Here is a 19,036-nt window from a genome sequence, read left to right on the forward strand (position 1 = left end):
CTTCCTCCCAAGAGCGTCCATCACCCTGTGATCCTTCCCTGGGGGCACCGAAGAATGGGTCTGAGACGCTTGGCCCTCATGAGAGCTGAAGAGACTACTACCAATTAGTGGGGAAGCTGTCACTTATCAAATCCGGAAGCCTTCTAGATGAGGTAAACCCCATCCACCTTCTTGTTTATGGGAGACCCTGTGAGGGGGTGCTCCCACATTCTGAGCAGTAACTCCTTAAGGATCTCATGTACTGGGACCTCCACAACCTACTTAGGAGGCTCCACGGGCTGGAAGATTTCATGTATTTTTTGCCTGGCATCCTCCTCCATTAGTAACTGAAACGGGATGGCCAACACCTTCATCCGTACAAAACCTGCGAAGGTCAAGTCTTCAGGCGGAGACTTCCTTCGCCCCTCTGGAGGAGAGAGAGGTCTGAGGGAGACCTCAGAGCCATCAGTAGAGGACTCTGTAGTGTCATCCCCCCAGGGGGTCATAGGGGCCCTTATCCTCACTGAAACAAACAGGGGATGGGAGCCATGGGTGCTTGGCCTTCGTCCAGAGGTACAGGCATTGGTGATACTGGATGGAGGGGCTGCAGGCCTCAGTGTCTCAGCCAGCCTCAGTGGAGCTTCTTCCTTGAAGGAATTGGCGATGATCACCAGATGGCGGAGCCCCAACTGGCACCAACACCAGCCTGGGAATCAATGGCAGCTGAGTTGGTAACACGCTGATGTGTGCCTGGAGCTTTTCTAACAGTGGCTCCAGAATGGAAGGTGCCAAGTCCGGTGCCCTCAGTGCCACTGGTCTGATGTCCTGCAATGCCCGCTCGACTGCTGGCCTGACTCGCCACATAAGCTCCTCCTTAAACATTGCCAACACCGAGTGGGTGAAAGGAGGTGGCCAGATCCTCGTCAGAACTGAGAGTAGGATCGGTTACTGGCACCAGGACTGGTGGTGATTGTTACGGACCCCCAGCACCAATGGAGGATTGGCTCTCCTCGTCGCGGAGTGCTTCAAGGTCATCACAGCATGAGCTGGGCTCATCCCCGAGCCCAGAACTGTGCGCTGATGGAGACCGATGCCAATGTTTCTTTAGCTTACCTCGATGCTTGGCACAGTCTTTCCCTGGTGCCAAGGCTGAAGACTAGGAACCCAACGCCCTTGGTCTGGAGGAGCCCAACAATAGACTGTCTCCGGCTCCCCTATCCGCCAACAGCACTGATGGAGCCAACAGCACCAATGAAGTCGATGGCTCGATGTCCATTGGTGTGGCTCCATGGTCCTTTGATGCCAATGCCGATGGCTTGGTCTTTTTTGACCCGAAGAGGTACTCCATCTTATCAAGACGAAGACAACATCCTTTAGGTGTCATCAAGATGCAATTGTGGCAACCCTGGACATCATGCAATGCCCCCAGGCAGAGGACACATTCATCATGGGGGTCTGTGATGGACATGGTCCTCGGGCATCCTTTAAACCTGGACGCAGCCATGACGGGACGAAACAAAAAGGAAAAAAATCAAACTCTATGGTGACGGCCCTCGATGGCTGGCAGGCACCGAAGCACCACCACTGTGAGGAATCGACCGTGAAAGGAAACTTACCTGAAACGCTGAAAATCCAGAATAGGAACACTACAGGGAAGCACTGAGGGGGACCAGGCATCGAACACTGTGAAGAAAATCCGCAAAAAAGAGAAAGCTTTACACAAAGGACAAAAAAGCCAAAATGAGCTCACGCACACTGTGATGCTGCAGCTCCACGGAAAAGGAGAGACTGGAGAGGGACCCCGCCAAGACGCGTAGTATAGGGCATGCTGGGCATGCTCAGTGTGCCAAGTCAAAGTTCTAGAAACTTTGACATAAGTTTTCCATATCGGGGCTCCATCTGATGATGTCACTCATATGTGAGGGCTGCCACTCTGCTTGTTCTCGGAGAATCCTATCTGCTTGAGTCTGGTTGCTCACAGCCACATTCACCATGCCACAGTCTGCCCCCCCTCCCCCCCCCCCCCCCGCACAGGGCTACAGATCCTGACTGCACAGCCAGTGCGATGAGCTGTGGGGCCCCCTACTCTTCTCTACAAGCTAGTATTAAGATTAATGGAAGGTATTTGCAGTCATTACAATTAGAGAAGGCAATGCATCAAGGATGCTCACTTTCTCCTCTGACATTTGCAATTATGATGCAGCCACTGGTGGAACAAGTTCATAGTTTAGGGGACATATCTGGGATGATAAGAGGAAATAGCAATCACAAAATGTTGCTTTTTGTGGATGATATATTATTCATGCTTAGCAAGCCCTTTTTGGACTTTTCCTATTTTAATGAAACAGTTGGTTGTGTTTGGTTCAGAATCAGGCTTTAAGGTAAATATGGAGAAATTTGGAAATTTTGAACCTTGCTCTTCCCCAGCCGCAGATTCTAGCTTTGGTAAATACATTTCTGTTTAGATGGGCCTGCGATAGTATCCATTATCTGGGGGTGAGAATTGGTGTGGATTGGCAGAATTTATTTAATTTAAATTATACTCCTTTAAATTACTAATATTCTAAACAATCTGGAGGACTGATCTGTATACATATCTGTATTCAGTTACCACAGCATTAATTTTGCAATGTAAATTAAGTTATTTCTCGTTACCAACTATGTTTTCCTCTCTGCTTTCCTATCTTTCTACCTATACCCCCCCCCCCCCGCTCCCTGTCCTCTCTACACCCCCTTCTAGCCTTCCCCGCTTCTCCCCTATCCACGTTAATTGTAATTTTCCATCTTTTAGTTAATTGTAAACCGGTGTGATGTGTCATACGAACATCGGTATAACAAAAGTTCATAAATAAATCTCACATGAGTCTTTCTTGGTTTGACCAGACTATGGCTAAATTAATGAATAAATTACCTAAGTTATGCTATCTTTTCCAGACTTTGCCTATCAAGGCTCCTGATAAAATTCTAAAATTATTACACAGCAGAACTTTCGGATATATTTGGTGGCAACATTCACCTATAATAGCTTGTAATGTTTTCTATCAGAGGAAACTGCAGGGTGGGCTCTCAGTTCCAAACATAACAACTCAACTATGTGGCTACGCAATTACAGGCTTTATATACATAGCAGGGTAACAGAGACAAACAGTAGGTTCAGTTGGAACAACTTTTTGTGAGTAGTGTCCCTTTGTGTCTGTATATTTATTAACAAGAACATCTCAGAATATTCCCTTAGGGGTGAATTTTAAAAGCCCTACATGAAGCAAAGCCAGGAGATATGTGCAGAAGTTGGGCCGTGCGTGCCTCGTGGATTTTAAAAAGTGAGCGAGTATACGTGTATCTCCCAGTACGCGCACAAAAATGTTTCTGCAAAAAAGGGGCGGAGCATGGGCATTCCTAGATTTCTCAATGAAATCTGCACACGCAAGTGTCCCCTACTGTGTAACTTTACTTTTGCTATAGATGGCATGTAAGTCCAGGAACAAATAAAAACAGGCTAGTCAGCGGGGTTAAGAGTAGGGGTTAACAGTGTAAAAGGGAGGCTAATTAACTAGGGTGGGTTAGGAAGTCCTATGCTTTACCCTGCTTTACCGGGAACGAACCGGAGAAACTGGTAATTGTGTCGGCATGCATCTACTAAAATCCCTTCCACTTACGCGGTAGAGGCGGCATTTGCGTGTGCATGCGCACATGTACGTGCTTACAGCCTATTTTATATCATGCACGCATACAAACGAGTATATTATATCACCATGTCCTTTGGCAAGAGCCAGCATACGTACATACATGTGCGCCCATGCGACTGTTTCAAAATTACTGTCCCTTTGAAAAATCCATTTGCTCAACTGACACTCAAATTCTGGAGGAATTTTAGGGTTATGCTCCCTTTACTAAAATACAATTTAATAAGGAATTTGGACATGGCTGTCGAGAATTTGCCTTTCAATGATGGGCGGATGTTGGTTTGTTCAGGTTGGGTCACTTTTTTGTAAATAAGGAGCCCTGTAGGTTTAAGGGGCTGGTGGAAAAGTTTGGTCTCTTGGAGAAAGACAGAATCGCTTATTTACAAATATCGGAGAAATCCACAACGCAAATGCGGGAGCCCGAAACTGCACTTCAAATATTCAATGACAGCAGAAAGGAAATGCAGTTGACTTCAAAGAGTCCCAACAACTGGAATTAAGTTTCAAAATGCACTTTTTATTGGCGGCAACTCCATTGCTTACACAAGTACAATTTAGACAGGGTCCCCCGCCAAACGTGTCTGCATCGGGAGGGACTTCAAGCAGGGTTCATAGGCTATAATATAGAAGAAAAATAATACAATAGAGGGACTCTCTAAACAAGAAGGATCCAATAACAGTCATCATATATAAAACAATATATCTACATCAAAAACAGCACACAATTTATTTAATGCTGTGCTTACTATCCTTAATAATTGTGTTAAAAAAGAGCGAGGGCAGTACTGGCAGAAAACTCTGAATTTAATGAAATTTAATGTTAAAGTAACCAATATACTAGGCTACCAGATAACTAATGAAAATACTGATCTCAAGTATACGGTAGAAAATGTAAACGCCTGAGGAGAAACTGTACTGAACCATGTACATGTGGCAAATATGGGACAGACCCGCCATTGCTACCTAAAATTAACATGTGAGAAAATTGTCTATTTCACGCCAATGAAACATGAAAGAACACATATCCGTTGAACTACAGTGCATACCATGGATACACACTGAAAAAGGATATTCTATATAAAGAAGTCAATAAATCCAAGGAAAATTATTGGTGAAAAATTATCCTATTGAAACCCAAAAGGGGAGGTGTATTGAAAAAGAAAACTGCTCAGAACAGATTTATAAGAAAAAAACGCCACTCAATCTCATCATTCAGACCAAGAGGAGCCAAACTATTTAATCTAAAAATCCACTTTTGCTCACGTCAAGTCAAAATCTCAGAGAAGTTACCTCCCCAAGGTGGTGGGGACACAATGTCAATAATAAAAAACCTTATATCACTATCAGAGTGACCTAACATACTCCAATGAGATACCAGTACACCTCCCCTTTTGGGTTTCAATAGAATAATTTTTCACCAATAATTTTCCTTGAATTTATTGACTTCTTTATATATAATATCCTTTTTCAGTGTGTATCCATGGTATGCACCTTAGTTCAACGGATACATATTATAATGTGTTTTATTTAATTCTTGTGTAAAAATTGTTTTGCACTCGTCTGTATTTATCATGCTCATTTGTATTAGTATAAGCGCTATCAAATATGCTACCCTCGTATCATTATTTACTTGTATTTCCCAACTCTGTTTTCTCATTTTGATGTTCTCTGATTGTTTCTCATTTTGATGTTCGCTGATTGGTTGAATATTTTGGCACCATTTCTGGGCTCTTTAAATGCAGAGTACGATCGGCCCTGTCCGCTCTCCTTGCGACTTTAAAATGTAAGCACAGTACATATAAGGTATGTGAGCTATTTTCTTGATGTTTTCTTCTTGGTGTCTAATTTGTGAAATATTATAAGAGTGCATTCAAGGTATGTGCTCCATTTTTTCTTGATGTACAATTTGAGAAATTTTGTAAGAGCCCGTTCTCATACGGATATTTTTCGAGTTTGAATGTTTTTTTGTAAATTCTCTATGATCCATTTTGATACCTCACTGTGCACGCACTGTTAATCTCTGTAAGTAATTTTTGTTTATTCAGACACCCCGATGCGTCTTTTATGATATTTATTCCACCTTAAGCTTCATTAATAGATGCATAGTTAGTGTGAGTTACATACGAAAGTGTATTTCAGATTATTAGCCTTGGACTTTTTTCCCCCGTTTTCACTTATTTTATTTTTTTATATGTGTTCTTTCATGTTTCATTGGCGTGAAATAGACAATTTTCTCACATGTTAATTTTAGGTAGCAATGGCGGATCTGCCCGTATTTGCCACATGTACATGGTTCAGTACAGTTTCTCCTCAGGCGTTTACATTTTCTACCGTATACTTGAGATCAGTATTTTCATTAGTTATCTGGTAGCCTAGTATATTGGTTACTTTAACATTAAATTTCATTAAATTCAGAGTTTTCTGCCAGTACTGCCCTCGCTCTTTTTTAACACAATTATTAAGGATAGTAAGCACAGCATTAAATAGTTGAAAAGCGCCTCACCATCAGGCGCCAGCGAGCGGGGAGGCCACCCTCCATCCTGGGCCCCCGCAAGAAGTGAACACCATCTTAAATAATAAAAAAGAAACGGAACTATCATCAGGAGGTGAGGGGAAATGGGTGACTGCGATGTGTGACCATGCCCCTCCCCCGACGTCAACTCTTTGTGCTTCATTTACTATTTTTTCTTTTACGTTTTCTGTTAAGTAACCTTTTTTCAAGTTCCTACCTTATGCCTTTGTTAACAATTTTATTATAAATGTTCTCTGTATTTGACTATGGAAATATTTTTCCTGCTTTTTCTGTTTTATGTAAACCGGTATGATTTGCATTTTAATGTAAGAATGTCGGTATAGAAAAATTATAAATAAATAAATAAATTGTGTGCTGTTTTTGATGTAGATATATTTTTATATATGATGACTGTTATTGGATCCTTCTTGTTTAGAGAGTCCCTCTATTGTGTTATTTTTCTTCTATATTATAGCCTATGAACCCCGCTTGAAGTCCCTCCCGATGCAGCCGCGTTTGGCGAAACACAGGTCCGTGTCGGGGGACCCTGTCTAAATTGTACTTGTGTAAGCAATGGAGTTGCCGCCAATAAAAAGTGCATTTTGAAACTTAATTCAAGTTGTTGGGACTCTTTGAAGTCAACTGCATTTCCCTTTCTGCTGTTATTTACAAATATGACATTTTTTTATTGAATAAAAGTATCAGGCAAGAAGTCTCTAGAACTTTGTCTCCATTTGTACTTTTATGTTCTAAACCTTGTAATTCTAAGGGGCTCATATAAAAAATGTATGTCTTTCTCAATTCTGATTTGTCCAATAAATCTAAGCACATAGTAGAATGGGAAAGGAATCTGGTGGGGGGAACCTGGATGATGTAACACGGGATGGGGTCCTTTTATGCAGACAACCAAAAGCTCTATATCGGCATTTATAGTGGAAAATGGTTATAAGTGTTTAGAGACCAGCTCCCCAAAGGGGATGAGTTAGCAATCTGTTATAGATCTGTTCACCCAGAGAGGAGGAGTTAGTAATCTGTTATGAATCTGGATGCTGGATACTCCTGTTGAAGGAGGAGTTAACAATCTATAAGTGATCACCCCGCCAGGGGGCGAAGTAGCACTTTGTTACGGATCTTGCTAAGGAGTAGCAATCTGTTAGTGCTCTGCTCTTCCAGAGGGAAGGAGTAGCAACTGTTATGCTTTGTTCCTGTAGAAAGATGAACCAGCAACCTGTATGATTCCCATGGGGAGATAGCTATCTGATATGGATCAGCTTCCGCAGAGAGAGGAGTGATGATCTGATGTGGCTCCCACAGAGTGGTAGATAAATAATACCGCTCTTATTAGTGTAGGAATAACACTTAGTAGAAATAGTGAACCCCTGGGCTGATGGCATTTGACAGCGCCCTCCTGAGAGGGACCACCGGCTAGGCTGGAGTATTGAGACAAACACAGATAGTTCTTTATTAGACTGGAAGTAGAACCACCAGAGGTGGCAGTAGTGAGTTGATGTGCCCCGGCAGGGCAGAAGTCCCTCTGATACTGGAACAATGATTCTGAGTTGCTGAGCTGTAAGGAAGAGACTATAGGTAGTGAGTAGACAGGGTATGCTGGGCATAACCAGTGGTAGATGATACACTCACAATTGTAGATCTCTGTAGTGTCTTCTATATACAACAGAGAGTCTTCAGTATTCAGGAACAGGAGCTGCAGGCGAGTACTGGTATCTATAGGCAGTCTGAAATAGAACTCACAATAACTGTGTATGGGATGGCTTCTGGAATAGAAGAGAGGCTAGGAGAGATTTAGGAACATAGGCCCTCGTGGAGCGAGTACCAGTTCCTGTCTGTTAATCTGTAATAGTAATCCATAAGATACAGGTATGAGATATCTTCTGAGGAAGAAGAGAGTTATGAGAAAGGAATTAGGAACATAGGAATCGGTACTCGCTCCACGAGGGCCTATCTGTAATCTGCAATGGTAACTCACGATCTCCGTACCTGTGATAACGTCTTAGACTAAAGGGAGCCTTAGCGATTAGGAACAATGGCCCTCGTGGAGCGAGTACCGGTTCTTGTCTGTAATAGGACTCACTGTGTTCATGTCTGCGATCACCTCCAGGCAATAGGAGTCTTCTGAGTCTTCGGGAACGTAGGCCCTCGAGGAGCGAGTACCAGATCCCGTCCAACAATCTGAAATCAAGAATAGAGAGAGCGGAGCCCCCGTGGAGCGGGTACTCCTGGTAAGTTTGAAAAGGCCGAGCAGTGGAGAAGAATTCCCTAGCTGACTCGGAACATAGTTGCAAGTAGCGTGGACTGCCGAAGCAAATCCCGTTGGAGTTCCTTGCTAACTCGCTTGTAGTTAGCAAAGACCTTTTAAATTGAAAACGGATGACGTCATTATGGGGGGGAAGCCCCCGAGGTTCGTACCCTTGCTGGTACAAAGTCTGGAGTGCACGTACGCGCGCCCTTACGTCATCAGGAGCATGGCGGATCCGTAGCGTCAAGCCAGCCCGGGGATACCGGGACCAAGAGGCGGAGAGAAGCCGCGGCTGCATCTGTCCGTCTGAGCCGAAGGGAGTCGCCACAAAGGTAGAGAGGGTGGAGCGAGGGCGAGAATAGGCACGAACGTAACAATAAGGTATTATTTCAGTGGTATATGACACCTCCAGGTGGATGGATCTTGCTGGCATCTCTGTGTTTCACCAGGCACTTTATTGCACATATGGTAGATGTGCCATAGGTTCTAACAGTATTAGGGTCTGGTTTTAAAATTGATTGAGTCAGTAGCAAAAGTGCATTACCTAAGGATCCTAAAGTATGTCTACATTTCCTACTGACTTTCCAGGGAAAATGTTGGAATTATTAGCCTAATAGCCGCAAGATGTGAAATTGCTGCCTCATGGTGACAGTTGATTATGCCCTCTATGGAGTCTTTTATGAAATGTATTTGGACTGTGTTTTATATGGAGAAACTTCTGGCGATAAGGAATGATGCTTTAACTTCTTACTTGAATACCTGGGAACCTGAAGTGAGTTAATGTGATTATTAAATAGGCTGAATATCTCTTTTGTTATAAATAATATGGAGATCAATATTCAAAAGCCATTTAGATTGATAACTCACAAGTTATCCAACTAACTACAAGTTATCCATCTAAATATTTAGTTTTGAATATTGACTTCATGGTGCCTCAGGGGACTGTCAAGAGGGTTTGAAAAACAGTGCAAAAATTGTGAATTGTATTGTTTTCTTTGAGGTGTTGCTTATAGTTGGATATTATTGGCTGTCTATTCTACTGTAATATTTGTAGCCATTTTCGGTTCAATAAAATTTGAATAAAAATAAAAAGCTGAGTTACAGATTTCACTGTAAGACGAAGGGAAAAGAAGAAAAGACCTCAAACCACTCCTGCCTCTTTTTCATTTCCTCCTATCCTCCCTACAAGCCAACCCAGAATCGCAAAATTCCTTCTCTTTCTATAACACACAGCACTGCGTATCAGGTAAAGAAAAGATGACTTCTTGGTATTTATAATGTGAGGTATCTTGGATCTCACTACTAACAGAGGACTTTGCTCAGGGTTATGGACAGCTTTTTTTTTTTTTTTTTTGTTAGGTGATACTATCAAAGCTCCCTGGTTTTGCCCAACCCAAGTGCATATGTACAGCCTCAGAAAGAAAACAGAGAGAAACTTATGAACTGAATGGCAGGGCAAAGCCCAGGAAGATACAGGCACACAGGAAAGCTCCTCTACTGTCACAATACAGGTGGGAGGCTGTAATTTTATCCTGACAGATGTGTTTCCTTTGGAGTTGCAGGCTTAGTAAGGAATTTCTGTTTCTGTAGTTGAAGGTCTTAGGGTACGCTCCCTCTCATTAGGCTTTGCTTCTCACCTGGTTCTGATCCCTGGGCCAGGGATGGGGTAGGGCTCTCGGATCTCTCTGCCTTCAGACTGTCCACTGGAGCCAGAGATCCATTTTGCACCTCCCAGCCTTTCTTCTTCTGTACATCTGCAGCCATCTTTCAGCATGAAGAGGGATGTAGACCTGCAGACAAAGACATTTTATTTATTTATTTATAGCTTTTCTATACCGACGTTCGTTTGCACATCACATCAAACGATTGTCACAGAGATGGGCTGTAAAATCAATGCAGCCTCCTCTCTCTCTTGCCCAATGAAGGGAGTTTCCATCAGGCATGGCTAGTGACTGTAATCCAAGACTGGACTGAAACAATCCAGCAAATGGGGAACATAAAAATGATATATTGCGAACTTGGTTTATTATAACTAGGGCTTCTGATTTTTCGGCTTTAACCAATAAAATGTTAAAATAGGCTCATCTTGGTCCCGCCCACCCCTTTGTTTTTGCACATTTTTCAGACTGATAACTCATCAGCTACACAAATGTATGTATTTAATTCAAACAGAAAGGTGCCCAAGTTCCTGCCCCAAGTTCCCCCTGCGCGCGCCGAGCCTATGTTGAATAAGCTCGGCAGCGTGCGTAAGTCCCGTAGCTTTCCTGGGGGGGCGTGCCGGGGGCATGTCGCCGCGGCGCAGCATTCGGGGGCGTAACTTTTAAAACAAAGGTAGGGGGGGTTTAGATAGGGCTGGGGGCGTGGGTTAGGTAGGGAAGGGAGGGGAAGGGGGGGGGGGGGGGGGGTGGAACGGAAGCAGGCAGCGCAGCTCGGCGCGCGTAGGCTGCCGATTTTGGGCAGCCTTGCGTGCGCCGACCCCGGATTTTAAAGGATATGCGCATATCTATTAAAATCCGGCGTACTTTTATAAAACCTACCCCAAAATGTACCCAGCGATAGCTGCTGCAGAAACATCAATAAACACAAATTTCAAAGGATCCCCAATTAGCTGGAAAAAACACACCTAATTTTACAATTTATAAACACCTAAATACAAAAGGATCTGGGGAAAGTACTGGAAACATGTTTCTACATAGAGATCTGGTGCTTTTGTACAGTTTTATTTCTTCTTATTAACATTTTTTTGGACTGTTTTTATGATGTACTTTCGCCTTGGCGATTGATATATGCCATCGTGGTCGCATTGTCTGACAGAATTCTGACAGACCTCCCCTGGAGGAAAGGATGGAACGCTTGCAACGCTAACCACACCACTCGTCTCCAGACGATTGATCGACCACTGTGATTCGTCGAGAGACCATAATCCCTGTACCGACTTCCCCTGGCATACCGCCCCCCAACCGGAGAGTCTGGCATCCGTAGTGACCACTGTCCACTCGGGCACTTCCAGGGGGACTCCTCGGGATAAATTGTCCACTACCAACCACCACTCGAGACTGGACCGCGCTGCTTCCATAAGCAGAAGAGGTAGATGAAAAAGTTCGGAGACTAGGTTCCATCATGAAAGCAATGCGAACTGCAAAGGCCGCATATGAGCAAAGGCCCAGGGTACCAGTTCCAGGGTTGAAATCATCGAACCGAGAACCTGCAAATAATCTCAGACCCTGGGTGGATGCTTGCGCATAAGGCTCTTACTTGGCCCTGCAGTTTGGGGATGCGTTCTGTGGTAAGAAAGACTCTGCCCTGCTGAGTGTCGAATAGAGCACCCAAAAACTCCAAGGACTGAGAGGGCACCAGCCGACTCTTGGTGAAATTGACCACCCCACCCAGCGACTGCAGGAGCTGGAGCACTTGGCGAATTGCTTCCTTGGCAAGCGATTCCGATTTTGCCCGAATCGGCCAGTCGTCCCAGTAAGGATGCACCAGAAGCCCGACCCTCCGTAGATAGGCTGCCACCATAACCATTATCTTGGTGAATGTCCTGGGCGTGGTGGCAAGACTGAAGGGCAGCGCTTGAAACTGAAAGTGATGACCCAGTACCGAAAAATCGGAGAAATCTCTGGTGGTCTGGACGGATGCCTATATGGAGGGATCCTTTCATTCAGCCCATTCTGGATCTAAAAAGGGTAAACAAAAATGTCTCCGAGAGCCACGTTTTCGCATGGAGATGCTCCGGTCAGTCAGTGCCTCTGTGCAAAAGGGAGAGTTTCTGGCAATCCCTGGATCTCACCACGGTTTCCATGTGGAGTGTGGTACCTTCAGGTATGGTTGACGGCCTTGAGGTCCAGGATGGGCCGGAATGTTCCTTCTTTCTTGGGAACGATAAATAGAATGGAATAGAGTGGCCAGTATTTTGTTGAGACGTGGGCACCAGGAGCTATTGACTTCAGGCTGAGTAGTCTTGCTAGTGTGGTTTCCACTGCCAGTCTCTTGGAGTGGGAGTGGCACGGTGATCTCATAAATTTGTCTGGGGGGATGCTTGGAATTCCAAGAAAGTACCCCTCTCGAATGATAGTTAGGATCCACTTGTCCAATGTTACTTCGACCCATCTTTGGTAGAAGAGGGTAACTCTGGCCCCCTATGTCTTCTTCCTGTGGATGGGTCTGTGTCTTCTCATTGTGGGGCATGGCCGGAGCCTGCCCTGAGCTTGCTCCTCTCTTAATGTTGCTTGTTCCGAAAGGGACTGAAACCTTCCTGAAGTACGAGGTGTTTAGGACTGTGTGTTCTTGTAAGGTTAAAACGCTGCGATCCTCTACCCTTGGTTCTTCTGGGGGAGGAGTGCTGATATGTCCTTTTGTTCCTGTCTTCAGGTAATCGGAGTACTGGGGATTCGCCCCATTTGTTGGCCAACTTCTCCAGTTCACTCCCGAACAGGAGAGATCCTTTAAAAGGCATTTTTGTGAGGTTCGCCTTGGAAGTCGCGTCAGCTGACCAATTTCGGAGCCATAATTGTCTTCTGGCCGCCACTGCGGCGGCAACCCCTGGATGCTGTGCGCACGAGGTCTGCGGTAGCATCGGTGAGAAAGGAGACAGCAGGTTCCCATCGCTTCTCCGGGCATGGTAGCGTCTCTGGAGAGGATCAATCAGGAACGTGCCACCAAGGCGCAGCAGGAGGCAATTTGTAGCGTCATTGCTAAACATCAAAGGACTGCTTAAGGATGGCTTCCAGCCTTCTGTCCTTGGGTGTTTTTCAGTGCTTGCTCCTCCCTCCACATAGATCGTGGTGCATTTTGAGACGCACAGATCAAAGCGTGCACTTTAGGGAAGCATAGAAGTTCCTTGGCCGTGGGCTCCAATGGATATAGGGCTTCTAGTGCCCGTCCCCCTTTAAAACTGGCCTCTGAGCATTCCATTCCAGGTCAGTCAGTTCCTTGATGGGCTCCAACATAGGAAAATAGCATGAGGCTTTACGGAGGTACACCAAAATGTGATTCTTTTTCAGTTCCAATGTAGGATCTATGCCTGGGAGACCCAGTGTCTTCATAGTTTAGGACACGAGAGCTGGTAATTCGTCCTTGTGGAAGAATTGGAGCATGGTCCGGTATGGCTCCATCCCTGGGGGGATTTCCCCTTCTTCTAGGAGTCTGTTTCCTTATCTGAGGTGTCTGGATCCCCATCCGGGATGCTCTTGGTTAGGAGAGGCATGTCTCGAGAGCCTCGGGAGGTGCTGGGAAGGGCTTGTGCTTCCGGCGGAGTTTGAGGCAAGTGGACAAAGGTTTGCAGCCCTTTGAAAAATTCCACCCTGGAGAAGGTTCCTGGTTCCATGTTGATACCAGGAGGGATTGAAGTAGCAGCCCCAGAGGAACTTTCCTGTGGTGGCACCGAGTTGGACATAGTTAGGTCCGGGATGCCATCATTAGTGGTTCCGGATCCTGCTCCTGGCTGTGGGAGGTCTTGATTTGGTTCTCCCTGGTTGTTTTCGCACTGCTGGCACAGGAGGGATTCTAAATCAGGCTGTGCAGCTCTCAGGTGGCAGGCTGGGCAAAGGAAGGGTCCCTTGGCCTTCTTGGATGGCGATGCCATTGTTTGTGCGCGTGTAGGGGCTTCAAAACCTCGCCCTTGCGAGAGTTGAGCGCGCGGATTCTCTTAGCTGTGTGCGCCAGAATGCCAGAAGTTATGTGCAGTACGTGTGCACAAGTTGTGCATGCAGGCGGCGGGCTTTGTGTGCGTAGCACAGTTATGCGCAGTTGTGTGTGCGGCCTAGTTCTGCGTGCCGCTGTGCGCACAACTGACATGTGCGCGCAGTTAAGCGTGTATCCCTACGGACACACTCAAGTTAGGCGCCTCAGGCTTCTGGCCTGCTCCACGTGTACCAACGGCGAGAGGGGAAGATGGCGACCCCCCCCCTCCCCCGGAGGGTCACCATGTGTGTGGACCCTCGCACCAGATCGGGGCCTAGCCAGAGAAAGACTGCTCAACCCGATTTAAAAACCTCGAAGGCAGGTCGGTACGGCTGTTCGAGCCTTGGAGACCGGAGACTTAGAAGCAAAGGTTTCTACCTTACTTGGTCTCAGCGCTTACCGGTAGCGTGCCGGACGGTCTCCAGCTGCTGGGGGAGAGGGAAATAGCTTCACTGCTGTGCTCGAATCTGCACCTGCTGCCTTTCAGCCACCCTGGGGGCTACGTCCACGCCGGGAATCAGCCGGCGGACTAAGGCTCACCTCTGAGGGATATCGAATCGACCTCAGGAAAATCTCGACTGTTGGAGGGACCGTTAGGTTTCATCAACCGCAGGAGAAGCGGGGCTCTCTTCTTAAAGGTAAATTTTCTTTCTTCTTTCTTGTAAATGTCACACTATTCTCTTTTGGATAGTGTCCGCATCTGCTATGGGAGACAGAGAAATACTGAAGAGCTAAGCATGCTGCACGGGTATATGTAGGCTGACGTCAGCTTTGAAATCTGACTCCGTCTCCCATCTGCTATCAGGAGAGCACAATACCCATTGGTCCTGAGTCCATCTGGCTACACGGTAGGAAATATCCTTTTAAGCTGCAACTCTAACTTCCTGTCCTGCAGGTCTTTGAGTGCTGCCGCCCCTGTAACTGGGATCATGGTCTTCTTGGTAACTATGGACACCGCCATGTCCACTTTGGGCACTCTTAGCAAATCCAAAGCATCCTCCAGCAGAGGATATAGCTTATCTATCCCCTTACTCACCTTCAATCCCAGGTCCGGGGTCTCCCATTCCCGGAAAAGCAGATCTGTAGCCGAGAAATGAAAAGGAAACAAGGTAGCAGGGCATCTCAGATCCAACAATACTAGATCCATAGCCTACAGTTTGGATTCCTCTGGTGGACCCTCAATGCCCAGCTCAGCTAGAATAGAAGGGATTAGTGGACCCAACTCCTCCTTCCTAAAGAGGCGGACCACCTTAGTGTCCACAACATGCGGACCACCTTAGGGTCCGCAACATGCGAGCCCCTCGCCTTGCCTTGCTGCAGTAGATCCGAGTCCGATTCCACCCCCTGTGGGGGCTTGGACTGAAGGTCTGGGTCCCCTGGGTCAGTATCCTGCCCCGAACTATCGGTATCAGACTGAGGGACCCCTGTACGGAGAGGACGCTTAGGTTTTGATGGCCCTGAAACTCCCTTGGACATGGACCGCTTCTTAGCTTGAGGCTAGGAACCCAGAGAGGTGAATTTTACTCCAGACTGCTGCTTCCCTAACTTCCTCGCTTTGAAAGCCTTATGGAGTAATAAAACAAACTCAGACAAGAAAGAGGAAAAGGAGGAGGAGTCAGAAGCCCCCTTGGGGCTATCCTCAGTTGCCGGCAAATCATATTGCAAAGGCCCCTCTTTCCTCTGGAAACCTTTGCTGGGACGAAAGAGGAGGTGGCAAAATCCCCTCCCCCATGGCTGCACGAGTCGCAGACCTGAATGGCTGCAAAATGGCCTCCGTTCCCGTGCTGAGTGGGAACGGATCAGCCCCAGCCTGTCCTGAAGCAGCAGCCCCGCAGGAACTCAAGCAGTCTTGCTTTTTGCTATTTTTTTGCATTTTCGCAGCCCAGAGGATCCCTCCCTCCCCCCGGGCAGACATGCAGAGCAGAGGCCCTCCTGGGACAGACGCATGTGGGCCAAGCCGCACACGCGGCAAGAGGAAGATTGTGACATTGGGAGAAAAAAGAAGCCATACAGAAACATACAAATTGAAAAAAATTCAATAAATAGAATACCCCCGCACCAAGGAGAGAGAGTCGCTGCGACGCCGAAAGCTAAATAATTTTTATTTATTTTTTTTAAACTTGCCTGGCAGTGGTCCAAGGTGCTGATCCTGCAGGGTGGAGTGAACTGGGCTCCCCGGTGTCGCAGCCAGAGCTGCAAAATGGGGACAATAGTGCCCTTAACCCTGTGCTGCAGCTGCCTCAACACCAGTGGGGGATGGCCCTCTCAGGACTTCACGACCCCCTGGGAGACTGAAGACCGCACTGCTCCTTAAAAGCACCTGCTTGTTCTTTATTTTTATTTTTTTTTAAATAAAGCAAAATTGAATAGACAACAAAAGCCAACCTAACACTGACTAACTCCTAAGAAATAACTAACCACACAGACCAGACTGTAGGTTTTGCACCTTCACCATCTGCTGGAGGCAGAGAAATAACTACGGGAATGAAGGTGGCAACCAGCCTATATAAGGCAGAGTTTTGATTTGAAAACTTCTCTGTCTCCATCTGCTAGAGTGGGAGGGCTGGGGGGGGGGGGGCAAAACCCAAGAGTTTGGACTGATCCGGGTATGTACAGGGAACCAGCTTTAAGGGCTCACTTGGCTCAGCTGTGATCCACACAGAAACTTAACTCTGCAGGCTGGATAAGTTTGTGGAGAAATTTGCTTTGATTCTTGACTATAATCTGTGCTTTCCTTGGGGTGATTCTTGAAAATATCTGCCTGTAATCTGTGCTAGCTCTGGGATTAATCTTTTTTTTTTTATTTCAAATTTATAATCTTTGCAGATTTGCGGTTTGGAATGGGTTTATAGCTACTCGTATGTAAAAGAATTTTTTTATTCCCTCATCCTATCCTTTGTTCACCCATTCCCAGAATGTGCTCTTCCTAGGACAGAGGACAATATCATTCAATCAAATTAAGCAGTAACCTAACAACTTGTAAATGCATTACAATAATACAGGTGTCTTTCATAAACACAGATTAATGCAATCACTATTTCTCAGTGTAACAACCATGGTGCTTTATTCTTAAGACATACCATTTGGAGGTTTAAGGCCAGTCCCATTTGCCTTCCGCTCTCTGTAATGAAAACTCTGCTGACTCAACTGAAAAGGGAATTAACTATGATTTAAAATGCATCCCCCACTATACTGCATCTAGGAAGTCTGTCCCCACTCTCTCAGAGGATTCACAAACCCAAGAATAAATGGGTTACGCTGGGCTCTGGTAAAATAAGGCCTGTGATAGAGAGACATTCTCTCCCCCAAACAATACCCACACAAAATTCCTTTTTGGCTTTGGAAAATGAAGATGCTCCAGGAAGTGGAAACTGAAGTGGTATTTGAAAGGAGACACACAATGCACACACACACAAACTCCAGTACCATCAAAGGACCTGAAAACAGAAAACTCCTGCTGGGTAACTAATATCACATTTTGAGGGACACACACAAAGGTTAAATGCATCCCAGGATTCTTGACTAGCAGAAATGCAAACCTGATTGTTAGTGTGATCAGAGAAGAAAGTTAAGGCCTCTAAAATTGATATTATTCACTTGGGGAACCATGACCTTGCTTTAAACATTTCTGCACTATAGAGTGATTTCCAGAATCTGGAGGGGGGGCTTAGGTATATGGTGAAGACCACAGCCTTTTCAGAAGTGTTACCTGTTATAGAAAAAGAGCAGAAAAGTTATGCCATAAGATGACTTCAATCACTGTCTCAAAACCTGGTGTAAAAAAAATAAGTTTTAGATATAAAGGATACTGGGGCTGCATATGGAACAATGAAAGACTATATGCTAGAAATGGCCTACATCTTTATGTATACACTAGTAACCTACTAAGGTATATGTAACATGCATATCCTCTGAACATCCGAAAGATAATATCCCACAAATCAGAGGCAATTAGGAACAAAGTGTCCCGATAATCATTTATTCGCAACCTGTTTTACAACTTACAATTTTTTATTCATAGCGACCCAAACTTGTGCTATCAATTTACATACACTTTATTGATACATTCTTAAAACACTAACTCCAACATTTAAGAATGTAATTCCCAATAACTTCATTCATACAAACCCCTCATCCACGCCTCATACATACATCACCCACCATATCACCATCCCCACGTTTAAAATATATATTAACAAATTCCTAATCTCAAAATGCCGGATATTGTATATCTCTTAAACCTATATTTTATATCATTCAAACATATGTTTATTTATTTATTTATTTATTTATTTAATGGTTTTTATATACCGAGGCACGTTATGAAACATCACCTCGGTTTACATTGAACATTAACTTAGCAACAGCTTTACAATCCAAATCAAGTAAATAAGGGTATATCGCTCATAACATTAAAACTATAAGATAACATAGGGGAGCATAACGAAAAAAGAGGGTACAAAGCTGAAAGTATTAAACTTGCACATAAATAATATCCGATAAGATCAATAGAAGCGCATTTGGCCAGCGGATCAAAATTAAAAGTACAAATAATTACATGATGGGCTATTTGATACATGATGTGAAGATTATTTATGGTTCAGAAGAAAATTGATGGATCAGTTACAATATTAAGAGAGCTGCGTATATGTATGTCAGGGAGAGTGCTAAGTGTGATTGAAAGTAACATGATTAGAATAAGTGGTATAATAGTCTCTTAAATGTTATTGTCTGAAAGGATATGTAACTTTTATTTTCTGAAAGGACATGTAACTTTTCCTTCACTTTGCATATAATTTTGTTTCTTTTTTACACACAATTTTATCCTTAAAAATAGGTATATTTTCTTTCACTTTACATACGATATTATGTCCTCCTTTTATTCTCAAATACGGGTAAATTTTCTTTCACTTTACATACAAT

At 44.9% G+C, this 19,036-nt stretch overlaps 1 protein-coding gene across 3 annotated transcripts in view; it reads right to left on the minus strand.

Annotated features, from left to right (window-relative positions):
- MON1A (MON1 homolog A, secretory trafficking associated) overlaps window positions 1–19,036 on the minus strand; it is an 85,088-nt gene that overhangs the window by 46,655 nt on the left and 19,397 nt on the right. For 2 of the 3 annotated variants that reach the window (XM_029599631.1, XM_029599630.1), the window contains one exon: window positions 10,069–10,221. In XM_029599631.1, coding sequence (XP_029455491.1) covers window positions 10,069–10,195 — 127 coding nt within the window. In that variant the 5' untranslated portion in view covers window positions 10,196–10,221. Of the gene's footprint in view, window positions 1–10,068; window positions 10,222–17,822; window positions 17,885–19,036 lie in introns of those variants that run through there. The other variant, XM_029599632.1, reaches the window with a different exon arrangement.

This window comes from Rhinatrema bivittatum, chromosome 4 (genome assembly GCF_901001135.1).
Source record: "Rhinatrema bivittatum chromosome 4, aRhiBiv1.1, whole genome shotgun sequence".
Taxonomy (NCBI): Eukaryota; Metazoa; Chordata; class Amphibia; order Gymnophiona; family Rhinatrematidae; genus Rhinatrema; species Rhinatrema bivittatum.